Source organism: Mytilus galloprovincialis, chromosome 4, assembly GCF_965363235.1.
Source record: "Mytilus galloprovincialis chromosome 4, xbMytGall1.hap1.1, whole genome shotgun sequence".
Taxonomy (NCBI): domain Eukaryota; kingdom Metazoa; phylum Mollusca; class Bivalvia; order Mytilida; family Mytilidae; genus Mytilus; species Mytilus galloprovincialis.
In genome coordinates, this window is record NC_134841.1 from 62,324,486 (window position 1) to 62,352,279 (window position 27,794).

The 27,794-nt window shown below is 32.2% G+C and overlaps 1 protein-coding gene across 1 annotated transcript; it reads left to right on the top strand.

Annotated features, from left to right (window-relative positions):
• The first annotated feature begins 1,178 nt into the window (after window positions 1-1,178).
• On the top strand, window positions 1,179-27,784 carry LOC143072647 (ras-like protein family member 12). The gene is made up of 5 exons (XM_076247692.1): window positions 1,179-1,415; window positions 20,596-20,652; window positions 22,043-22,116; window positions 25,172-25,347; window positions 27,343-27,784. Exons 1-5 carry the CDS (start codon window positions 1,328-1,330, stop codon window positions 27,650-27,652), a joined length of 705 nt encoding a protein of 234 aa, XP_076103807.1. The 5' UTR covers window positions 1,179-1,327; the 3' UTR covers window positions 27,653-27,784.
• The last annotated feature ends 10 nt before the right edge of the window (window positions 27,785-27,794 follow it).

The following is a 27,794-nucleotide window of genomic DNA, read 5'->3' on the forward strand; positions in this document are numbered from 1 at the left end:
TACATTGATTTGTTTATAATGCAGTTACTTAATCAGAGTAGAGTGCGAAGGCATCACCTTGTCTAGTTTTCACACCCGGCTTTTACAATATCGACATCGTTATCGTCCGAGGCGCCAGTCGAAGGATAGGCCATATATATATCTAAAATCTGTAAATCATGAGGTAAATCATATTCTTCCTTCCGATGCATGAACAGTGACACATCCAACCGACCACAAGACAGACACCAGACAAGTCTGGTATCAGCATTGGTAGGTAAAGTTGGAACAATAATTGAAATCTTTTTTTGCCCTGATAATTCAGTGTAATTTTTATACATCTGTTTATTTACAGAATGATTTGACAATACGAATAACCAATGTTTTAACTTATGTTTTCCTTTTTTTTTATTGTGTAACCATGCACTGTCTAAATGATAAGTTTTGCAAATCACCTATCCCGTAACTATTATTATTCCGGTAGAGAGCCATTCATATATAAAACAGCTGAATTATTTCATGTAGCAAGATTACTTTTCAATTCATTTTCCTATCCATTGATGTTTGTGTGAGGTATTATACACTACCTTTCCTCGAAGCTGATCGACATTTTTAGATAAGCACCACATCTTTTAAATTGATATGATATGTATTAAAAGAGTTCGTCGTTTAATTTTTTTTAAGCGTTCGTTACTGTACCACATTTAAAAAGGAATACTAGTAAATATATTTTGGTACTCAAGATTGTCTTGATACTGATGTTTATTCTCAACTTTAAATAAACTTTAGAAAGCACAAATTTAATTGGAGAATTGTAATTCATTAACCGATTTTGCATGAAGTTGATAATTATTTTTGACTATAGTGCCAAGAGAATAAGTTTCCAATGAGTATTAATCTGAGTGTCAGTTAAACATGCTATAGGGTGTAATTGAACCTTATGTTACTGCAAGTGCACATTCTGGTAATTAGTATAAGAAGCACTTCCTGATAAATTCATCACACGTGAGCCATCATTTTTCATCCATTATAGCATCTTAATGTTTCTTCCATCTGCCGAGTTTGTGTGAACACAACAATTACGGTGGTGTATGTGTTTTATAATGTAGGTGTGATTTCTAACAATAATGCGATTTCGTGAAATGAATGTGGTTATAATTTTGTTTTAATCATTAATGATTAAAAGGGATTTGCTTGACTTCGTAAGTGTATCGTTGATGCGCTATTAATTGGAACTATCTGTATCAAATGTTGAATAAAGCTACATAGAAAAAAGGATGATTAAATAACTGTTATGTCACTGAATTGGATTTAGAGGATTGAAAATTAGAACTTGACATTAACCAAAATGAGTGGTAAAAAATTTGGACATCGGAATGGCCAAATTCCGGACTACAACATTGTTCTTTTGGGGCAAATAGGAGTTGGGAAATCTGGTGAGTATTTTTTTTACTTATAACTTCTTAACAAATTGAAAAAGACTTAAATTGACAAAACGAACAAACGTGCAAACAAATTTTAAAAAATATTAAACGAGGCAATGTAATCTAGGAAACCGAAGAAAATATCTAGAAGGGTAACGACGGTTTAAAAAAAAAAGGTTCCTGTAAAGAAATATTTCCTTTTTTATGACTGATCTTGTTATGACCAGAACAAGACTTAATGTCAAAATGTATTTTAGGGTTGTCGTGTCGTATTATTTATAATTTGGGCGAAAGAAAGCTGACTATGCGGTATGAGCTTTGCTCATTGTTGAAGGCCGTACGGTGACCTATAGTTAATTTATGTGTCATTTTTTGTCTCCTGTGGAGAGTTGTCTCATTGGCAATCATAATTCAAACCACATCTTCTTTTTTATATGTTTAACTATATATATATATATATATATATATATATATATATATATATGTTACTTGGCCGACAGCGGCACACATTTTGTTTCTGTAGCGTTAAAAAAATATGTGCACCTAGACTTAGCACCGTTTAATTAATGCATACAAAAGAGAGGCGTCCGTTTAAGTTTGAATGATGTATAAATTTGTAGTCATGTCCGGTCAAAACAGGGGCCTCGTGCAGCAAGAGAACCACACTCTCTGTGCTTTAGGAAACCCTTGAACCAACTGCAGCCCTCCTAATTGAAGTTGTTTAAAAGTTCATCTATGCTGTGTCATTTCTAAAAATGCATGTAATATTTGCCATTGGAACAATTAGTTTATGAAAAATATGCATTTTTCATCGTTTCTGGTTGGAAACGAAATCTTTAGTGAGGTAGATGTGGTATAAGTATTATTGATGTTTTTATGAGGTGTAAAACACGATCATCAGTTATCTTATCTTGATATGTTTGTATTTATGCATGTTATACTTCAGTATTCATTGTAAATATCTAATTTGACAAATTATAGCTGACGTTCATTATTCTTGTGATAGGTGTAAGATAACAAGAAACTTTGGCATTTATTAGAAGATATAAATAGGGGAGGGGGTAATCGACACTGAGAGTCAGACAATAAAAATATTATACAAGAGTGCACACGCTGAAATGTCTCGCCTTCTTAACTAATCATTGATATTATGTTGATAGTCCTAAATATAAAGCTTTATTACAACTGTCACATTAACATGATTAAGTTAACATTAACCAAGACAACTAAACATCGACCAATGAACCATATGAAAATGAGGTCAAGATCAGATGGACACTGCCAGGCAGACATGTACAGCTAACAATTCTTCCATACAACAAATATAGTTGACCTATTGCTTATAGATTGAGAAAAGCAGACCAAAACACAAAAAACTTAACACTGAGCAATGAACCATAAAAAGGAAGCCAAGGTCAAATAAAACCTGCGCGACTGACATGTAATGACATACAATATTTCCATACATCAAATATAGTTGACCTATTGCATATAGAATAAGAAAGAAATACCAAAACTCAAAAACTTAACTTTGACCACTGAACCATAAAAATGAGGTCAAGATCAGATGACATCTGCCACCTAGACATGTACACCGTACAATCACTCCATACACCAAATATAGTAGACCTATTGCATACAGTATAAGAAAAACAGACCAAGATACAAAAACTTAACTATAACCACTGAACCATGAAAATGAGGTCAAGGCCAGATGACACCTGCCAGTTGGACATGTACACCTTACAGTCCTTCCATACACCGAATATACAAGACTTATTGCTTATAGTATCTGAGTTATGGACTTGACCACCAAAAATTAACCTTGTTCACTGATCCATGAAATGAGGTCGAGGTCAAGTGAAAACTGTCTGACGGACATGAAGACCTTCCAAGGTACGCACATACCAAATATAGGTATACTATTACATATAATAAGAGAGAATTTAACATTACAGAAAACCTAAACTTTTTTTTCAAGTAGTCACTGAACCATGAAAATGGGGCCAAGGACATTAAACATGTAACTGACGGAAACTTTGTAACATGAGGCATCTATATACAAAGTATGAAGCATCCAGGTCTTCCACCTTCTAAAATATAAAGCTTTTAAGAAGTGAGCTAACGCCGCCGCCGCCGCCGGATCACTATCCATATGTCGAGATTTCAAAGAAATCCCTATGTTATGATGTTCAAAATACTTTATGCAAATCTTTGATAGAACGTTCCTAAGTTAGTTTAAATATAGAAAGATGTTTCGTGCATTTTGGAAAATAAAGATTTCCATAAACAGCTATTACAAATATCACTAGCCCTATTCATCTATTGTTATCATATATAAATATAAAGAAAATGAAGACACTGAAGACATTGACGTAGTGGTTTTCGTTAAACGTGTCACACCTTTTGCAAACAATGAAGGAGTAAATGTATTTTTATGATAATGTCACGGTGTTTGACTGAAGAAAGGTCAGAAAACCAGAGAATGGTATATAAATAAACTACATTTTCTTTACGAGATTCATTAAACAGTGCCCGAAAATGTTTTAAATTGACACGAACTGTTTATCTTAGAAATAGCTGTTTCTTTAACTGTTATACTTCTTAGAACCTTATGGTTTTTTTCTTGTCTTTAGTAAAGCAAATAATAAGGAAAGAACATAGCTCTACGTTTCTTAATTAGTATTATAAGTGGAGATAAATAAACATGTCCAGTGCATTATCTCTCCGTTATACGCTATACATATGACTGTAGGTTGGTTCATTTCCAAGAATATAAGACGAGGAAACCAGACACTAGAGGTTAATCATTTCATTTTGTTATGATCATCGAAGATCCTTACATTGAGTATTCGTTAGGCGATGCATGGCGGATTTGGGATAGCATCTTCCTCATCGTTAAGAATTTCTTGATCTTATAAACCGATGCCTCAATTAAATGTATAAAACATATTACATAAAGATAGGAAAAATCTGAAAGTGTTCAAATATTGATTGTAAAGGTGAAAACAAAAGTCATATCTTTCGATCCCTAATTCGAATTTAAAAAATATAATCGTTATAATTCACTTATCTATTTATCACGGCATGAATCAAAACTACAAAAATGTTGATCTTCACAACGACAAATACTCATGAATAAAATAAAACCTTCTTCGTGTAAGATTGAGCTTAAATAATATTTATATTGAATACAATATTATGTTCGTATGTCACAAATTGCCGGTATATTTAATTTTACAACAATATAAAGAAAAGAAATATTCGTTTGACCAAATAGGTGAAATTCTTTAACAACATGATAAGGAAAAGAACTATTCGTTTGACCAAATAGGTCAAATTCTTTAACAACATGATAAGGAAAAGAAATATTCGTTTGACCAAATATGTCAAATTTTCGAATTTTTCCATCCAGGTAGAACATTTTACAGTTGCAGACGACTCAAATTTAGAAAATTTTTCCATCATTTGACCGTTGCAGACGACTCAAATTTACGAATATCCCTTCACCATTGATTCAACTATTCTGCATATTATGTGACCATTTGGCCGATCGAAGGTCTTATTTGATGACAATAAACTATTGATAATCAGAGCGTGATTGCTAGAAAACACAATTTTCTTTTGGATGCAAGTTTATGCTATCATGATTCAATGAACTTAGATTAACTGATGCACTAACCGTTATGAAATTTGCGAGTGCATGTGTATAATCAAAGTTACCGCAAGGATGATGTCTAATATGATAGTTCTTGACTTGGGTGTCTAGGAATTTTGAGTTTTAAAATGTGATACAGTTTTTAGCTCATTTGCAGGTTACTCGTTTGCCAATTCTTTTAATTTTAATCATGATGGAATTTGCAACACCTATTCAATGGTATTTTCTGTCAGGTTAACAAGGATAAAACACGTAAACACGTTTCCCCTTGCATGTTATTACGTTATACAACAGCTGTAATAAGATGCTTCTACTGTAGACCAAATATTCTGTCTCTTCGTGTTTATTTTTGACATTTCATATTCCTATATATCATTTGGATTTTTCTTTTTTTTTTAACAGGTGTCAAATTTTATTTTTTTTAAAATATAGGTCAAAATGAAGAAAATAAAATATGGTAAGGCTGAATTATGGACACAGGAGACAGAAAAATTCGGTCTACTTCAACTCGGGTTTCACATAAAATGGTTAGACTCCATTTCAATTTCCTTTCTTAGAGGGAAATCCTACAATTATATTAGTTTTATTAATTTCACACACATGTTTTATTATATGCAAATATTTTGAGTGTTTCCATCTGGCATTAGGCTTCATTACCAAGAAGGGCCTCGGTGGCCGAAAGGTTTAAATGGTTCACCGACTGAAATCACTAGGTTGTCGAAACTGAGGTGTGAGTTCGAACCCGGAAAATTCGACTGCAATTTTGACAAAATAAAAAAATGTTTTCTCTTTCTTTCTTTCTTTATTTTTTTGTTTGTTTGTTAGTTTGTTTGAAATTTCTTTGATGACATAAAACATAACATTGCTTGATACACAATTTGGTGGCTATTTTGAACGAATCTATCCCATCGAACTAGATATAAAGAATACTACAGATACAGTTAAGTCTGCCTCGATCATATCTTGACTTGCATCTAGCAATTGACAAAAAGGTTCGGTTGAAAACAAAACTTTACGACAAAAGAGATGATTTGATTTCTTGATTGACAACATATTTGTTACGTTTGGAGGACGTGTTTTAACAGACTGTCGGAATTCCAATGGAAACCAATTGTGCCCTCGTCTTGACGACTTGTTTCTTTATTATTATGAGGCTGACTTCATACAGGAACTTCTTAGGAAGAAAGTTAAGTTAGCAATATACTTTAACTACTTTTCCGCTATATAGTTGATGTTTTATCACTAAATAATACACAATTTGGTTGCTATGTTGAACGAATCTATCCCATCGAACTAGATATAAAGAATGCTACAGATACAGTTAAGTCTGCCTCGATCATATCTTGACTTGCACCTAGCAATTGACAAAAAGGTTCGGTTGAAAACAAAACTTTACGACAAAAGAGATGATTTGATTTCTTGATTGACAACATATTTGTTACGTTTGGAGGACGTGTTTTAACAGACTGTCGGAATTCCAATGGAAACCAATTGTGCCCTCGTCTTGACGACTTGTTTCTTTATTATTATGAGGCTGACTTCATACAGGAACTTCTTAGGAAGAAAGTTAAGTTAGCAATATACTTTAACTACTTTTCCGCTATATAGTTGATGTTTTATCACTAAATAATACACAATTTGGTTGCTATGTTGAACGAATCTATCCCATCGAACTAGATATAAAGGATACTACAGATACAGTTAAGTCTGCCTCATATCTTGACTTGCCTCTAGAAATTGACAAAAAGGTTCGGTTGAAAACAAAACTTTACGACAAAAGAGATGATTTCAGCTTCCCAATTGTGAGCCTTTCTTTTCTATGTAGCAACATTCCAGTTGAAATCAATTTTTACGGACGCCATCACAAGTTGGTTGACCGTTATGGAATAACCGTTTCACAGATGATATCAGATATGTTCCTTATGTCGTATCTACAATACCTTTCCCTTTTCACGAATGTGACCTACCGAATTAGACTATTTTCCGGATTTGTAATAACATAAACAACACGACAGGTGCCATATGTGGAGCAGGATCTGCATACCCTTCCGGTGCACCTGAGACCACCCCCGGTTTTTGACGGGGTTCGTGTTGCATAGTCATAGTTTTCTATGTTGTGTCTTCTGTACTTTTATTTGTCTTTTTGTCTTTTTATTTTTAGTCATGGCGTTGTCAGTTTATTTTCAATCTATGAGTTTGACTGTCCCTCTGGTATCTTTCGTCCCTCTCAGTTTACACAAATGCACATACTAATAAAATCAACCCAAAATATTAGAAATGATGTGAGTTTGAACATTACACGAAAAAAACATTATAGCACCTGTGAGGTCCTCCATACTCATTTCCAATGACTTTTATGTCACTTGGTCCAAAGGGCCCTGTGTGGTATTGTCATCACTCTGTGTCTGTCACCCATCCGTTCGTCGTCTGTCATCCGTAAACCTTTTTTTACAAATCTTCTAATCCGAAACTGCTCAATGATTGAAACCAAAGTATGTCCTCTCATCTATGGGATGTTTACCATTAAGTTTGTATTTTTTGTCCAGGTTGGTCAACCAACATGACCGTTGTGTCTACTGGCGAAACTACAGTTTTGGCTAATATCTGTGAAATTATAGAAATTAGAATAAATGACATGATACATATACAATAGTCTGCACAATCTACCACAAAAATCTTGGGAAAATCAGTCAATCTGTTTCTGAGCTAGGTTAAAAGTTTAAACCGCAAAAATTATCAGCATTACAATTTCTATCTTCTGTGAATTTTTTTACCATCTGTTTTCAGGTAAATGCCCCTGTAAAGTTGTCTGAACTGATGTTGGGTTTCTTTTTCACAGTTTTTGCTGATATCTAAAACCCATAGAAGCTAGGTTATACATGCAAATTGCAAATACCCATAGAAGCTAGGTTATACATGCAAATTGCAAATATAATCAGCAATACAACGAGTAACTGTAGTATGAGGATCATTTAAAAGTCCTAATTTCCGACCTGGCGGAAAAAAAAAATAACCAGGTGAGCGACACAAACACAGATGTGCCTCTTGTTACTTGTTTTTAAAAAAATCGGACAGAATAAGCGGCCACAATCTATACCCTCAAAAAAATTCTTTTCGAACCTATTTATTCTGGTTAATTTAGTCTTTTCCTACAATATTTGCAATTGGACAAGCACCAATTAATCGTTTTTGCTCAACTTTAACTAAATTTTTTTTTTAATTTAAAATATTTCTAAAATCATTTTATAGGATACATTTGTATATTTATTATTGAAGTGTGAACAAATATTTCTCAAAGAATATTCTTTTCGTTAGTAATTCTTGGGTTTTTTTTATAAATTAAGAAAGGATTTTGTTCTTGTTGAGTTTATTTCTTGTACTTTAACTATCTATTTTGATTGTCTTGCATATGTATTCCGAGCTTAGCCGCTGATTTCGATAGACAGACACTATATATACCCTAATAAATGGTTATTTTGATCACTATAACATCTATAGGATACTGAACCAGTTCTGCTATATTGCCAGATTGTTTACTAGTACTTGTATATTAACTATTACAAATATATTGTGAATATGAAAAACACTCAAGTATTAATGTATGATAAACAATTCACAATACCTTCAACTAATCAAAGTACTGAAGTACTGAACATCGGATGACCGCAGGTTCTTGTGGATGGTCAAAAGCACATATCACAGAAACAGATCACATCTCTATACTTGAAACTGGGGTTAATTTACAGAGATATTTTTTTTATGATACAAGTTCGTGCTTGGATGATGCATAAATGACAGGAAATTCAACCTCACCGTAATAACTATTATATTGTAGTGCAAGAAATCAGTATACCTTGGACTATCATTCTAATATGATAATAGTCCAAGAGAATACACTGGTTTGTTGTTATACATTATATTAATATTACGGTTGCGTGTATATATAATTTTCATCTATTTGTATATGATCATTCTATTCTACTATTATCATAGTGCAGTGCAAGTGCATAATGGACACTCTTCTGTAAAAATAAAATAAAAATGCACTTTTTTTCACTTGTAATTACCGCGGATCTGTCATTTTTATAGATCGGTTGAAAACCCAAAACTAATTTGCATAATTTATGCATAATGGAAATTTAGGCGATAGCAGTACATCGAAATGACCTCAAGGTCATCGCGATGTAAAAAGCGTTTATAAATGTAAAGATCAGCTGTTTTAAAGACGCTGTCCATGTAAATATCAGGCAAATACTATGATATTGGTTGCACATATGGTTTATATCATACAAAGGATATATATGTCAAAGATATTTTTGAATCAAGAGTGGATGGCTCAGAAAATTATTTTAAAGTTCACTAACAACGCAACAAAACTGTGTACAAAATGAACAGTTATCTCCCCTTTTCAATGAATTTTCAGTGCTTTCTATGTGATTTTGTTCTCTTTATTTGTTGCAGTTAATAAAAAAAAAAAAAATTTAACTTTGAGAAAGAATGAATTTGTGATATGAAATAGATGAAAAAACTTTGAAAACAAAATAGGTCATGTGCCATCCACTGCCTGTTTTTTCAATGGACACCCTCTTAAGCATATGTTTTATTATGTAAAATCGCGCTGAATTGATACTTAAGGGATCTCATTTAGAGGGTTGTTTCCACATGCTATTTTTTTTTAAATTCAAGAAACTTGAAGATAATTTTATATATATTTTGAAATAAAATTGAGAATGGAAATGGGTAATGTGTCAAAGAGACAACAAACCAACCATAGAACAGACAACAGACACCAGGTTTCGAGGTATTTTCATGAAAATATATTTTTAAATGATGTCGGCATTTTTTTTATTTGAGTATAAATACTAAGAAAAAGAAAATAGTGTATTTTGCGTCTTCAAATATGTGGTTTGTTTCTTGTGTTGATAAATTTGTGCCTATTTGTCAGCTATTATTGTCATTTAACAATCAGGATGTTGTATTATATTTAGAAAACTTCACGTATACATGTTGACATTTTATATTTGCACCAGACGCGCGTTTCGTCTACAAAAGACTTATCAGTGATGCTCGAATCAAAAAATGTTACGAAGTTGAAGAGCATTTTGAGGACCAAAATTCCTAAAAGTTTTGTCAATTTTCAATAAAAACAAATTCTGGTACTGAAAAATATGTTTTAACCTTTGGAAACAGAAAGGGAGAATTATCTTCGGTCCTTGAATATCTGAAAATAGTAAAACACACTTGATCACGTATTTGTTTAGCTGTGTTAAAAAGTAGTAAGTTTCTGGAAATAATGGATTTGAAAGGGTTATCTGAAATATGTGGAATAAATCGAAAGATTCGATTACATGAGCATGATAATCATCATAAACATAATTGACCTTTGATGAAAATGATAAACTGAGATAAAAAGACATGCAGCCACACGACTGATACATGCGATTACAAAAATTGTGAACTTAATCAATTCATACAGTTTTCTTTCTTTATGTGACTCATGTACAGAGAAAGTTATCCACCAAAATTTGACTATACTGTAAACTTATTAGGTCACACTATTGCAAAATATCTGATATACTATTCAAGCGCTATTAATGCCTTCATCCTGATTGATCTATCTTTCAGTAAACATACCTTGTTTCATTTGCGGCGGCAAGGCACAATCCCCCCCCCCCCCATTCCCATCCAATATACTAGTTCCAGTGGCAGTCCGAATTCTCGTTCTTCCATTGTTATCCCAGTCGACCAACATTTCAGTTATTGATAATTTTTTCTCGTCCTCCGTGTGCATGACGATATTTGAAAATTTAAGACCATGAGGAACATATTTTCCTTCATTGCCAAATCAGCCATTATGGTTAGAAATTCCCTTATAAATGCAATTAAACCTAATATTCTAATTTAATCAGCTTGACTAAGACGCTTTACTTAAAAAACAAATTTAGATTTCAATAAAGATATTTTGTCTAGTGTTGAAGGCTATGTAAAGCAATTTGAAGAATTGTAAAATTTATAGGTTCACATTGGTCAATTATCTATATACTATTACTGTCAGAACTCTGTGAAATTTAAATCATAGGTTTTTATCAGCAATGTCTTGGACGAGTTCGAAAATCATATAACCTCCTTGGTCCTATCAATTGCCTAAAATTGCTTATAGAATTATGCCCTTTGGAAATATTGATTTTTGGAGAATTTCATCGTTACAGCTCTCATTGTACAATTGATTATTCTTGCCAGAATATTATTGGACATAGGTTTAAATCAGCAATGTCTTTGCAAGTTGAAAATAAGTGACAATCAATCGTTACGTCCATTGTCACTGAACTAGTACACATTATTCATTTAGGGGCCAGCTGAAGCCTGCCTCCGAATGCGAGATTTCATTCTGTGTTGAAGACCCATTGGCTGCCTTTGGCTGTTTTATGTTTTCTGCTCTATGGTCGGGTTATTGTTTCTTTGACACATTCCCCACTTACATCCTCAATTTTCTTTTAATCCTTTCCATATTTTTATGAAATTTATCTTATAGGTCTCACATTTTGAAAATTGGTGCTTATAAATCATTTTTAAAAGAATTTTATCCCTTGAAAAAAATTGATGATTTGAAAAATTTCATTGTATGCGTTTACGTGTATACAATTTTTGCCAGAAACTTATATAACTTATATCATAGGTTTATATTAACAATGCCTTCGAAAACAAGTGCTGACAAAAAATATTATGACTGCATTACCTTCCTTTCTCTTAGATATTTGTAGATTGTTTTAAGATTCAAACAAAGTTTTTTAGTTATTGCTCTTGGATAGATAAGATATGTGCAACGCGGGTGACATTTGAACTCTGCTCTTTTATTCATGTATTTTATGTTTCTTGTGTACATGTTTTAAACTTTTATATTTGGAATTTAACCCGTCAAGGTTTTCCTTTTTGCATTACAATTATATTTATATTACTGATTCTTAAAAAATACCCATATTCGTCAAAGGTACTTATACTGATTATCAGGTTGTCTGTTATGTTGATATTGTAAAATATCAGCAGCGAGTCACATTATGAAGTTTTTTGTCGAGTGAGCGCAGCGAACGAGATAAAAAAAAAACCACAACAACTTCATATTGTGTCGAGCACCTGATATTTTACAACCTCAATATGCAGATAACCTGATAATATCTTTTTCGGGTCGTATTTGCGCCTTTTGGAAATATTTTCCTTATTTCACTAGAAAACCAGAAGATGACTTGATAAGTTTGTTTCAAACTCATAGACGTCGGTTCAAACATAATGATGTTGCTGTCCGGGTCCACGTTAAAAGGCCGGGTCAACGTATTTGACGTCACAAAGCCCTGATACGCGGCAATTTTGTTTTAAAAAACTGAGTAGAATGATATACACAGTGGGACGACCCACCGATAAATATAATTATCGTCCGGATTAAACAAAATAGAGGCCGTCCAATCGAATGGGGACTTTTAAGTGGCATTACATTATCACAATATGACCTTTCGCTGGTATTGACGAATGGATAATGCTTATAATATAAATCGTACGGACGTTGTGTCGCTGGCTAATCACGACTCATTTATATTGAACTCTGCTCTTTTATTCATGTATTTTATGTTTCTTGTGTACATGTTTTAAACTTTTATATTTGGAATTTAACCCGTCAAGGTTTTCCTTTTTGCATTACAATTATATTTATATTACTGATTCTTAAAAAATACCCATATTCGTCAAAGGTACTTATACTGATTATCAGGTTGTCTGTTATGTTGATATTGTAAAATATCAGCAGCGACGGTGGTATTTTTTTACTTTTTAATAAATCCGTTACATAGTATTGTATAAGTTACATATTGTATCGTGACCCTTTATTGTACCATTGAATATCATTATATCATTACGTAGTATTGTACCGTTACATCGTATTGTACTGTTAACTAATATTGTTTAATATACGTTTAATATACATTAAAAACAAAACTCGTTCTTGTCCTTTCCCCTCTGGCATGAATCTCTTGAACATGATTTCTATTGTGATAATAGTTTGACTGCAAGAACAGCTGTGACTCCAGCAACAATAGTTTATTAGCACAACCTGCTCTGTATCAATCACTGTAACATATATATCTAACCAATTGATAATATGTAACTGAAGATCCTTATTCATGTGAATGGTTATATAGATTTAGACAGGTGTATTATATATTTAAACAATACTGTCAGCCAGTGTTTGTCTAAACAGGTTGTCAAATGTCAGTCATTATTCGTCCATGATTGATTTTGTTTTACTAAAACTCTCTCCTCCCAAAATCTAAAAAAGGGAATCAAAATTTAGAGAAAAGCCAAACATTGTCTAGCTGAAATGAACGACTACTATATTGATTTTACCGTCGACATATTCAGTATAAAAAAAACCTACAAAGTACTATGATGAACCTCAAAGCTGTACTGGTATTTTACTTTGCCCCAATTTATATGTTTTGTAAAAAAAAAAACGTGTATAATTTTTTTTCTTTATTTGCTATGATACATTTAGTCTAGCCAAGGATTTGTATAGTAAGAAGTCTAAATATGTGAGTCATCTTAGTGACTATAAGCGTCATTTGGAAGTTGGATAACTCATTTCTCTCGGTGGTATTTTTTTACTTTTTAATAAATCCGTTACATAGTATTGTATAAGTTACATATTGTATCGTGACCCTTTATTGTACCATTGAATATCATTATATCATTACGTAGTATTGTACCGTTACATCGTATTGTACTGTTAACTAATATTGTATAAGGTACATAGTGTTGAATCGTTACATAGTATTTAATCGTTACATAATATTGTACCGTTTCATAATATTGTACCGTTTCATAATATTGTACCGTTACATAGTAGTGTACCGTTTCATAATATTGTACCGTTACATAGTATTATACCGTTACATAGTATTGAATCGTTTCATGGTATTGTGTTTTTTATGTGTTTTTGATGTGTTTTTGTCATTTGATTTTATTATGTGATTAGGGACTTTCCGATTAAATTTTCTTCAAGTTCTGATTTTTTGTGATTTTACTTTTTTTTTTGTATTGTTACATGGTATTGTATTATTTAACTAAGTTGTTCATAGTATACTACAAATAACTAACAAATTAAGAGATTTAAGTGTCCACGAAAAGACATTATCAAGTGTTCAAAAAGATTAGGCTTTTCTTTTTGGTTTAGGCAGCAACCATTTGATTTTCTGGGGGGGGGGGGGGGGGGGGCTATGGTTTTTTTTTCTGTACAAACTTTTTTTTTCGCCTGTGGCGAATAACAATCTATTTTTTTCGCGACAAGTCGAAAACAATTTTTTTCTTTTTCTCAGAATCAAAAACAAATTATTTTTTTCTCCAAAAACTGGAAACAAACTTTTTTTTCCAAAAAAAACCATAGGCCCCCCCCCCCCCAGAAAATCAAATGGTTGCTGCCTTAGTATTATACATTTCAACATAACTAAAGCATATTTGAATGAATGTAACGTATTTGTGTTATATATTGCATTGTTATCTCTACTATCTTTTCTAAGTTTTTTATTGCTAAGATGCAGTCAAAAGTTTTATCAAAATTTATCATTTATCTTTTAAATGGAATCATTTGAAGACACATCACCAGGTGATTTTTGAAATACTTGGATGATATTTTTAAGTCATCAATTATATATTTTTTTCTCGATCAAACATCCGCAAAAGATAAGACCAATAATTGATCATTATTTGATCAGCTTCTATCAAAAAGCACGAAACCTGTGATGTTGATCATAAAATCTTTTCATTAAATCACGTTCATTATTTGACTGAAGGCACTCGTTTTATTTATTTTATTTTCACCCTTTAACTCAAGACTTACAGACATCATGGTAACAGGTGCAGCAAGGAAACGTGACATGCATGGAAACATGTACTACATCTGAGTTCACTTCAATCACAAAAATATAGTCAAAGAGCTGAATAGCTCGGAGGTGAATGACGGCCCTTGTTTCCGTATTATTTTATTTGGGTGGGGGTGGGGGTGGGGGTGTTAAGAATAAAAAAAAAAGAACAGGTTGACAATATTAAAATCAATTGTTGTTTAATGTAATTTCAATGGAAGAGATCTGCATCTTCTAAATCTAAACATTCGATTAAAGTTGATAGTTAATTATCTAAAATTCAACTGAATTCTGTCATTTAACAACGCCTACAATTTTTTGGAATTTTAATTGTGTACCAATGAACTACAGGCTAGGGCGAATTTTCCATTTTTTGTGACAGTACTCTAAGATTTTTATTTTTTTCTCAAGAAAGTTAGGACTGAAAAATCTATTCAGTTTTAAATTTCCAATATTTAAGTTCCCAGATACAACTCACATCACAGGGATACGGGTACTAATAAAAAAACAATATGATTGATGTAAACCGTGAGAAGCTTGTTTCCAGATCCTACATTTTGAAATATTTGTAAATTTCATGAATAAATAGGTTTAAACTACAAAATGCAACATTTTTAATTTAATTATTTTTTTACCATTACAATGATTATGTTGGTACAAGACTACTAATAATATACTATTTTTTTACATTTTAAGTGTTCAGATACATTAACTTTTATTTTAGTGGATAATTACTCATCGATTGAGGTGCTCCTGAATTGGAGGAAGATTCTCAAAACAGAATTTTAAAGAAAAAAATCGTTCTCTTCCCGATCTCATGTATCCCCACGGACTTTGTTTACTTTGAAAGTTGTTGACCTACTAATTAAAGTATTGCATGTTAATGTTTGAATCAGCTACAGCAAACAAAATTATGTTTAAAATTAACAAATACCAATGTTTAATTAGTGCACTATCTCCGAGAATGATTTAAATAACCAGTGAAGGATATCCTTGCTTCTGCATAGTGTGGCATTCAAACAATGACGTCACTATAATATAATGTAGGTTGGATATATTTAGAATATCTCGTCATACTGATTATTATACGACCGCAAAAATTTAATTTTTTGGTCGTATATTGCTATCACGTTGGCGTCGTCGTCTGCGTCGTCGTCGTCGTCGTCGTCGTCGTCCGAATACTTTTAGTTTTCGCACTCTAACTTTAGTAAAAGTGAATAGAAATCAATGAAATTTTAACACAAGGTTTATGACCACAAAAGGAAGGTTGGGATTGATTTTGGGAGTTTTGGTCCCAACATTTTAGGAATTAGGGGCCAAAAAGGCCCAAATAAGCATTTTCTTGGTTTTCGCACTATAACTTTAGTTTAAGTGAATAGAAATCTATGAAATTTTGACACAAGGTTTATGACCACAAAAGGAAGGTTGGGATTGATTTTGGGAGTTTTGGTTCAAACAGTTTAGGAATTAAGGGCCAAAAAAGGGCCCAAATAAGCATTATTCTTGGTTTTCGCACAATAACTTTAGTATAAGTAAATAGAAATCAATGAAATTTTAACACAAGGTTTATGACCACAAAAGGAAGGTTGGGATTGATTATTGGAGTTGAGGTCACAACAGTTTATGAATTAGGGGCCAAAAAGGGGCCCAAATAAGCATTATTTTTGGTTTTTGCACCATAACTTTAGTATAAGTAAATAGAAATCTATGAAATTTAAACACAAGGTTTATGACCATAAAAGGAAGGTTGGGTTTGATTTTGGGAGTTTTGGTCCTAACAGTTTAGGAATAAGGGGCCCAAAGGGTCCAAAATTGAACTTGTGTGATTTCATCAAAAATTGAATAATTGGGGTTCTTTGATATGCCGAATCTAACTATGTATGTAGATTCTTAATTTTTGGTCCCGTTTTCAAATTGGTCTACATTAAGGTCCAAAGGGTCCAAAATTAAACTTAGTTTGATTTTAACAAAAATTGAATCCTTGGGGTTCTTTGATATGCTGAATTTAAAAATGTACTTAGATTTTTAATTATTGGCCTAGTTTTCAAGTTAGTCCAAATGGGGGTCCAAAATTAAACTTTGTTTTCATCAAAAATTGAATAAATGGGTTCTTTGATATGCCAAATCTAACTGTGTATGTAGATTCTTAATTTTTGGTCCAGTTTTCAAATTGGTCTACATTAAGGTCCAAAGGGTCCAAAATTAAACTAAGTTTGATTTTAACAAAAATTAAATTCTTGGGCTTATTTGATATGCTTTATCTAAATATGTACTTTGATTTTTGATTATGGGCCCAGTTTTCAAGTTGGTCCAAATCAGGATTCCATATCAAGTATTGTGCAATAGCAAGAAATTTTCAATTGCACAGTATTGCACAATAGCAAGAAATATCTAATTGCACAATATTGTGCAATAGCAATTAATTTTCAATTAGAGTTATCTTTCTTTGTATAGAATAGTAGTTGATAATATATGTTGGAAATTTGCCAGACATGACTATGATGTCATTTTCTATTTTTATTTGCCAATAACTTTATGTAAATAACTTCATTGGAAATTTGCCAATATAAAATGTTGCTGATGAAGCTTTTTTTCCTTATCTTATCTAAAATGTTTTTAGATAATGTATGTTGGACATTTGCCAGACATGACTATGATGTCATTTTCTATTTTTATTTGCAAATAACTTCATTGGAAATTTGCCAATATAAAATGTTGCTGATGAAGTTTTTTTTATTGTTTTATACAATAAACAATGTATATTCACTTTTACTACCAACCAATCTTTACCATTCAGTGATAACAAGCACTTTATTTTACATTTTAATATTTTATGATGTATTTAAAAGAGTAGTTATTGTTGCAAACTCCATTAGAAATTTGAATTGATATCAGTTTTGGAAAAAGGGAAACGGGGATGTGAAAAAAAAGGGGGGGTTTAAATTTTTCTCATTTCAGATTTCATAAATAAAAAGAAAATTTCTTCAAACATTTTTTTGAGAGGATTAATATTCAACAGCATAGTGAATTGCTCAAAGGCAAAAAAAACTTTTAAGTTCATTAGACCACATTCATTCTGTGTCAGAAGCCTATGCTGTGTCAACTATTTAATTTTAGATTTAAAAAGTTTGAAGAAGAAATCTTTAATTGATTTGTAAAATCTTGACATTTGTTTTGTGTAAAAAAAAAACCCATGTCATGTCAAAAATTTGATTACAATCCAAATTCAGAGCTGTATCACGCTTGAATGTTTTGTCCATACTTGCCCCAACTGTTCAGGGTTCGACCTCTGAGGTCGTATAAAGCTGCGCCCTGCGGAGCACCTGGTTCCGGATTGTAAAAGAAACGTAAATAGTGTAAAGGAGAGCTAAAATACGATAATTTCACGAGAAACAATGGAAATGTGTAAAAAAAAAAGTGTTTAAAGTCAGTCTATTCATTTGTGTGTCTCCCTCTCATCAATCTCATTAAGATTTGTTGGGGGGTTTTCCACACTATAAAAACAAAATGAATGATGTGAGGGGATGTCACTCTGGTTAAACCCATAGGGATTGACTGCTTGAAGCCGTCTTTCCCCAAAAACTATCAAACAGCGACATATGAGGGCGTTACCCTATATTAGCCTATGAATGCATTATTGCGAGAAGATGTGTTGAATAAGTCAATAATCAAAGGTAGCAGTACTCCTGGAATAAGAAAACCCTTAGTTTTTCGTGAAATTCAAAGTTTTATAAACAGGAAATTTATAAAAAGACCATATAATTGATATCCATGTCAACACCGAAATACTGACAACTGGGCTGGTGATACCCTCGGGGACGAACGTCCACCAACAGTGGCATCGACCCAGTGGTATAAATAGTTATCAAAGATACCAGGATTATAATTTAATAAGCCAGACGCGCGTTTCGTCTACATAAGACTCATCAGTTACGCTCATATCAAAATAGCTTAGAAGCCAAACAAGTAAAAAGTTGAAAAGCATTGAGGACCCAAAATTCCAAAAAGTTGTGCCAAATACGGCTAAGGTAATCTACTCCAGGGATGAGAAAATCCTAAGTTTTATCCGAGAAACAGGAAACTTATATAAAATGACTATATAATTGATATTCGTGTCAACACCGAAGTGCTGACTACTAGGCTGGTGATATTCTCGGGGACGAAACGTCTACCAGCAGTGGCATCGAACCAGTGGTGTAAATAGTTATCGAAGGTACCAGGATTATAATTTAAAACAAAAAGAGAAATAGAGAACAACAAATGATTTCCATGACATTTCATGAATTAAAAATGAATAAAACAAACATAATACAATAATCTAGAGCTCATTATAAGGAATTTCGGGTTTTATCCTACAATTAGCCAGCTATTGTACTAACAATAAATATACAAATTTATACATTTTTGCTCTATTCGTACTTGTACAAATAAAGTCTCCTGTTACCCCACTTCCACGTTGAGCAAGAGGTAATATGAATATTACTGTTTCCTAACCAGTTCAATTTGGGGTCCTCTTCGCGGTCCACATTTCAACTATGTCGATTTCTTTGAGAAATTTCAAACACTCTTTTTGTTCTTATTGGTATGTGTATCATTGCCATTCTGTTTATTGCTGTATGAGTATCGTTGTTGTTTTGTTTATTGCTGTGTTTGTACCATTATTGTTTAGTTTATTGTTGTAAGTGTACTGTTGTTGTTTTATTTATTGCTGTTAGTGTACGGTTTTTGTTCTGGTCTTTGCTGTATGTGTATCTTTTAATTTTGTTTATTGCTGTATGTATATCTTTTATTGCTGTATGTGTATCATTTTATTTTGTTTATTGCTGTATGCGTATCATTTTATTTTGTTTGTTGCTGTGTGCGTATTATTTTATTTTGTTTATTGCTGTATGCGTATCATTTTATTTTGTTAATTGCTGCATGCGTATCATTTTATTTTGTTTATTGCTGTATGCGTATCATTTTATTTTGTTTATTGTTGTATATGTATCATTGTTTGGTTGTCGTATCTTCCTTTTCAATCTAGAACCACCAGAGAATTGGTTCACATTTTTCATGTCGGGACCTCTTCTAAATTGCCTAGACGGTTTCTTATTGTTGATGGCCCTAAGTTGGAATGCAATTGCTTATTACCACTTCATATTTTAACTCTGTTGGATAGTTATCTCATCTACTCATTTTTAATAGAACATCATGTAGGCAGTTAATGCAGTTCTCTCGATGTAAGAACAACCAATTCGTTCGTTTCATAAAATTGATAATACACATTATTATGTTTGAAATTAAAGGCAATGTTATTATGTTGAGTGTAGTTGTAATGAAAGTAATCCGTTGAAGTTGTTTATCAGAGATTTTGTTGCAGGATTTTTGTATACGATTTTATCTTCTGTAAAATGCTTTGTTAGTGCAAGCAACGTAAATCAAATACCTTTTCAATCAAACGTCCGTGAGGGCATTCCGGTGTAGTGACATATTCATAAAGTACTTACAATATTATATAATTTTGTTTAATGTCCAGTGGCAAATACTACATGCATGTTCAGGACGAGAACAATTTAATATATACTAGAGGTTTAATATGATAGATGCTATTTCCCTTAATATTTTATACATGTATTATTTATATTTTCAGCTCTTACCGTCAAATACATCACAAGAAGATTTATCATGGAATATGACCCTAATATAGGTAAAGTTCATTTATTATTTTCTACAGGCACATTAAAGTGTTTAAGTCACTTTTTATTAGTTCATTTTAAATACCTTACAAGTATCCTTGTAAAAACTTGTATCAAAACAACTGTGCTGAAACAAACATGAGCGCTGCAATAACTCCTTACCCTCAGTTTTTTGCTCTAAAAAAACAGCCTTATTTGTTTGAACCCGGTTTTGTTTCAGGATCAAAATTGTTAAAACCAATGTGATATAACACCTACTAATTTAAACGGAAACTATTATATATATATATCAATGACATACAAATATCCATTGTGCATCATTATAATTATGAGTAATGATCTCCGTAACAAATTTGCCGATTAAAGGTATCGTGTCTAGCGTATATGTTTTGGTAGAAGCCTTATTCCAGCCTGCGTTTCTAGTTAATAAACCATCTTATGTTTAGCTCATCTGACCCATAGGCCGAGTCAAGTGAGTTATGCTCATCCTGTGGCATCCGTCGTCCGTTGTCATCGTCTTCCGTCACCCGTCATTTTTACAAATATCTTCTCTGAACCAATATGAATAATCTAAGTCACAATCATCATTTTAGTTTCAAGTTTACAAAAATGTGTTTGATGAACCAACATTGGTGACTTGGCTCAAAATAGAAGATATGGGTAAAATGCAAGTTTTTTCAATTTTCTCGAAAAATTACATATTGAGAAAAAAATCTGACATTGGTAAACATGTTCAGAATTATGAGACCTACCTATTGATCAATAACATAAAAAACTTTAAGTTGTCTTTTTACCCAAGTTACTGTCCTTACATGATGAATATTACCATATTACCGTCAGCAAAAATCATCGCAAGATAATATCTACAAATAAGTTTATTCAAAGTCAATGAGAGTTTTTGTCTTTAAATGAAGATTTTTACTTTTGTCTAGCATTATTTTGATACCGTTTAGCTCGATAACTGAAATTGATATATATAGAAACTTAAAACAGAAAAAAAAAACCAAACGATCATCCAAGACAAGATTTACAAATATATCAAAGTGCTGAAATCATAAGACGAATCTGACATTTTACCTATTATATTGAAAACTATAAAAGATAGATAGAAAAAAATAAATAGAAAAAAATGATCAGCCAAACAAGAACTACAAATAAGTAAAACATTATCAAAATCGTCAGTCGACTTTTTATGAGAGTTTCTACCCTAAAATGGAGTTTTTTTTTTATCATTTTTTGCATGTTATGTTGAAAACTAATAATAGATAGATAATCTTTCAAAAAAGCAAAAAATCAACAACAAGAAAAGATCTTCAAATTTGTCAAACATAACTATTTTAATAATACGTACTATTTTTTAAATTATTATCACTAACAGCTGTGTTAATTTATATTTTGTAGAGGATACATATACAAAGCATGAAGATTTAGACGGGACTGAAATTTCAGTTCATATAATGGACACTTGTGATAAGGTATTTTTTAATGTACCATAATGAAATTAGACGACGCATTCCATAAATAGAGGTACATAGTTACTTACATAAACAAAGTTATTCCGAAATCGCCAAGTCCATCGTTCCAAACTTTACAATAATATAGTGACTGGTACAGGACCAATTCACCGGAACCTACAACTATCGTTTTACGTTTTAATGGAAAAAAAAAGAAAATTCCAACGCCAAATTCCACATCAACCAATTTTGCTCATAACTACTATGAATTTTTATTAAATTTGGCGCATTTTGATTTTTTTGAAATGTGGTGTTGTTTACATGGCAACGTAATAGTTCCAATGATTGCCAAAATCGTCCCAAACAAGTATATAGCGGACACCTACAATGTATTAAAAAATCTAATGATTTTAAGTTTAAGCATATCCAAATAATTTATCAAAACCTAAAATTTGAATTTTTCATATTTGTTCCGTTTCCATGGTAACGGTAGCCATTTTTTATGTTCTAAAGACCTACTGCAACTCGAAATGTTGTGTTCCTCATTATATTAAGACTGGTTCCATTGGCTCAAACAAAAAATGCCAGACAAAAATCATTGGAAGAATATTAAAAAGTCTCGGTCATCAATGATAATTTTAGAGTTAAATGTCGTTCACTAAAACAACGTCAACACAGGAACATCTATACTATTAAACGAGAAGACCTCATTTTGTGTGTCGCTTCTCTTCCTTCCACAATGAATTAGTCATTATGCCTCTGTGTCCTATAGTTACCATGCATAGTCGCATTTGTCATCCATTCTTATGATTATTCAGATTGAGTTAATTTTGGAGAAAAACGACAAAAAAAGAGTCCGGATATGATTCCGTCATCAGACTGACTTTTAGTCATAGATGAGACTTCCTGTTTGAAACATGCACAAGTACAACCAATCGTATGATAGATAACAAAAATGAAAACTAAATAAGCCAATCAGAGCGTTCTCCATTTCATGTTGTTTAGATGATATAAGAACCACAACTATTATACCTCCTTAGAGAGGACAATTATTTTTCACGTACATGTAAACAACGATTATACTGCAGTGCTTGAATATATAGAGTCTCTCTGTATTCTGACTACAGTTTTATTTGAAATGTTAAATTTTTAAGAGGTAATACCAGTTGTATATATATTAAAATAAGTAAAACATACGGAAACAAGAATCACAGTGTCCATAGTACACGGATGCCACATCAGCACTATATTTACTAAGAACTTCAACTTCATCAAATACTACCTCGACCAAAAACTCTAACTTGAAGCGGGACAGACGGACGAACGGACGAACTAGCGAACGAACGAACGCACGGATGCACAGACTAGAAAACATAATGCCCAAACATGGGGCATAACCACAGGCACTTGTCTCAGAAAAAAAAGTTTCCTATATACCTTAATATAACATATTATATATTATATATTATTATAATATGTTATATTAAGGTATATAGGAAATTTTTTTTCTGAGACAAGTGCCTGTGGGCATAACAAACTATTGTTGAAAGTGAAAGTAGTGATTTGGCAAAAATGAAAGTTAGGTAGAGATAAGAGGGAGGCTTGACCTTTTTTCGGGACGTCGGGATCGGGTGTTTTTAAGCTCGGGATTCGGGGATTGATCCTTACGGGATCCGGGAATATATTTTTCGATATCGGGTTTTCTGGATATGAATTTTTTTAAATTCTGAATCTCAGAATTTCATGTTTTTAAGCCCGGGATTTCGGGATCAGGACCCATCCGACCACCCCTCAAATTAGCCTTAGTCGGTCTTAGTCATTTATACAAGATTCATATCCTACCATTTGCATGTTAATAAGGCTCTCAAAAGAAAAAGCTCTGATGGATTGTCATTGAAGCATATTTTATTGTACTAATAATGGTCTATATATAAGCAGTTATATTTATTTCATGTTTGAAGCGGTGCAAATTTTTAATTTAATATGACTTTTACAAAAAGATGTAGCAAAGGAGAAGAATAATTGTGGTTTGAGGCCAGAAACACGAACATAATTAGGTAGCACTCCACAGTTAGATGTGTAGTTTCGCATTTTGGCCCCTGTGGATTTTTCAAATATGAGAGCTAGTGTGCAATAAAATTCATTTTTGGATAGCTGAGTATTAAAATAGCCTTTGTATTGGGTTTATATGAACATCAAGATTATGTAATGTATGTAATATAGGCTGTTTTCTGTATGACAGTCCGTATTTGCATGTCCCTACCATACATTGGTCCGGCAATTATTGTAATGTTTTTTTCCAACTTTTTATCGCACGAACTTTTAGCTGCGAAAACGTAGCTCTTAAGGTCCTTTTGATGATTTTTGATATTTGCGGACCATAGACAAAAAAAAAAGGACAATAGAGCTACGTTTTCGCAGCTAACGAACTTTGTGATTGGATTTTACGAAAAAATGAGGCAAAAGACACCCATTTTTTATTTGATCATTAGGAAGATTTATGAAAACAATTTCTAAAAAGGTATCACTCAAAGGCATTGAAATTCTAGTTTGATCCAAATTTTGGGGGGATATAAGACATGTCAACCCCCCTTTTTGCAATATTTTATGGTAAATAAATGCAGAATGTTGCCATGGATACACATAAAAGGAATTAATTTTCACTCTTTTAACATTTGAAAATCAAATCTATGGAATATACTGATTTCATACATATGCACATGTACAACACAAACAGTTAGGTTAATGTATTAGAAATCCAGGAATAGGAGATGATAAAACATTTTGTGGTTCATTTTTAATTTTATTTTCTAACTGTGGAGTGCTACCTTAAATTAAACAGAAAGGAAACAAATATCGGACTTTGGAAAAAGGGAGAGGGCTTTTGATACCTTTTATGAAATTCTCCATACATAATTTATTTACAAAAATCATCCTACAACAGTTTACAAGCTGTATATACCCGCGATTTCGCGGGTCTGTTCTAGTATATTAGATATTATGTTCCGGGGTCTATACGACTTCGTTCAATGTGGAAAATAATGATTTCAAGCAAATTCCTATCTTATTTTTACAGGAAACCAGTGACCAAAACCGTTATCTGAGGTGGGCAGACGCCTTTATCATTGTTTACAGTATAACAAACAGTGGTAGCTTTGAGAATGCACGTGGATATTTACAAGATGTAAAAACACATGCTAAAGATGTACCAGTAGCACTAGTGGGAAATAAAATTGATTTGGAAAGATACAGGTGAGCATATAAATATCAGTTTTCAAATCACAAATGTGTAGTGTAATTATCGAAGAACAATTTTATTGGATTATATAACTATTTAGTCGAGGATAATTTAAAAGAATCATCCTTAAATCATTCAACACTGATTGAAAAGAAAATTACCGATTTAATTGAATTAAACGGTCGATTGTATAAAAAAAGAAGTTGTGGTATGATTGCCAATGAGACAACTATCTACAAAAGACCAAAATGACACAGACATTAACAACTATAGGTCACCGTACGGCCTTGTGTATATTTTCAAACAAACTCCCATCACAGGCACTTAATTGTCTAAGAAAGCCTGTAACTTCCATGTTGCTTACAACGACGAGATCCATAGGCGGATCCAAGAATGATCTCAATAACATGATCATATCGCCCTGTTCATGCTGGCTGTTCAAAATTTATCCTTCTGAAAAATAACATTGCCAGTCGTCAGGCTTTGACACTGCTACGAATCATAATAATATCTGTAAATAAAAACAGTAATTCAGTCTGTTTATCATCAAAAGATATATCACTATAAAAATGTATTGCTTCATGAAATTTTTTTAATTCTGAAATCGTCATATATAAAAGACACTATAAAATAACATGGGATTCATCTTCTTAAATATCCCTACAATTATCACAGATTCGATTCTCTAAAAGAATTTTTTTCAAATCGCCCAGTTTCGATTCTTATTGTTGCTACACCACATCGACATTTGGCAAAAAAAGGCATTGGAATTGTACAATAAGTTTCCGTTTCAAAACTGTTCTTAAATAAATTATATGTTCGAAGCTTGTTACTACCTTTACCAGATAAAGCTTTCTCTGACTGTAAAATTACATTGCCTGCCACTGTTAAAAATATTTACTTAACATTTTAGATATACTATAGTATTCACAACTGATGTACTATCAACATATTCTGTAATGATACACAAATGTTCAGAACATGTTTACCTTATGTTATACACTTTAGTTTTTACTCTTAATGTCTGCCCATGTGAAAACTTTTCTGTTAAACCGATCAGAACTCATATTGTCCAAACGGCAACAGTCGAGTTAAGCATTGCCACTGGTTTTGAAAGATGGGTATCCACCCCATAACCTCTGCAACTGCAGCATTTGAAGTATATTTACCAACTTCTAGAACAAAATATGCAAGCTCTATTGTATATATATATGGCTTTAATAAAAGAAAAGTTTTTGCAACCCCATATATACCAGCAATATATATATTCAACAATTGAAAGAGCACCAAACTCTCATATAATTTTGAAAAGTCATTATGAAAGAGGGACGAAAGATACCAGAGGGACAGTCAAACTCATAAATCGAATATAAGTGACATCATCTAAGGTTTTGCACTTAGCTATAACAAGGCCAAGTGCTCTATTTACAGAAGCTGCAACAGTTTGCGGCAGTAACATAATGATTTAAAAATTCAAAAAAACTAAACCTTAATATCAGTAGAACATTCAATGATATCATTCACATATTTACATACATCATGTGACTTATTAACCAAAGGTGTTTTAAAATGCACAATATTACACTTTTTGGAATTAATAGTCGTACAATTATCTCCATATAATTATATCTATTGAATTACAGATTTAATTGAATAATAAAAAATTAAACTCGTACAAATATACTGTCGTTTATTTGTCTGAAGTATTGCTGGGATAAATATATATGTTCCTGTGTATTGCAATCAATAAAAAGTAAAATCACAAAAATATTGAACTCCGAGGAAAATTCAATCTGAAAGTTCCTAATTACATGGCAAAATCAAAGACGAACCACATCAAACGAATGTACAACTGTCGTATTCCTGACTTGGTATTCAGGCATTTTCAAATGCAGAAAATGGTGGATTGAACCTGGTTTTATAGCGCCAATTTCACCATTTTTTTTTAAACAAAAGTTGACATTTTGTCATATAATTTTGTATTTTAATTTATCTGATATTTCTAACAGGCAAACCAGCAAGGAAGAAGGTAGTGCTTTAGCGACAGAGTTTGACTGTTTATTTTACGAAACTACGGCTGCGGAAGAGTTTGAATACGTCGAGGACGTTTTTCATGGTGTACTTCATGAAATTCAAAAAGAAAGATCTCAGTTAAATTTCCAGCCTTTATTCATATCAGAAGAAAAATTCCATGTTGGACACAAAGGTGCAAGACCGAAATCACCAAAAGTAGTTGTAGATAAAAAGGACGACAAACCAGTAAAGAAAAATAGCACCAGTTTCAAACTGTTTAATAAGAGTTTTAAGATTTTTAATTGATTAACAAATTGCTTGTTCTCAATTTCTTTATTCTCATCTGTGATTGTATATTTATTGATTAATTTATTTAGAAATTTCATTAAATCAGTTTTAGTATAGAACTAAAAATCAATGGGCCACATTCAGTGTTGCTACGTGTAAT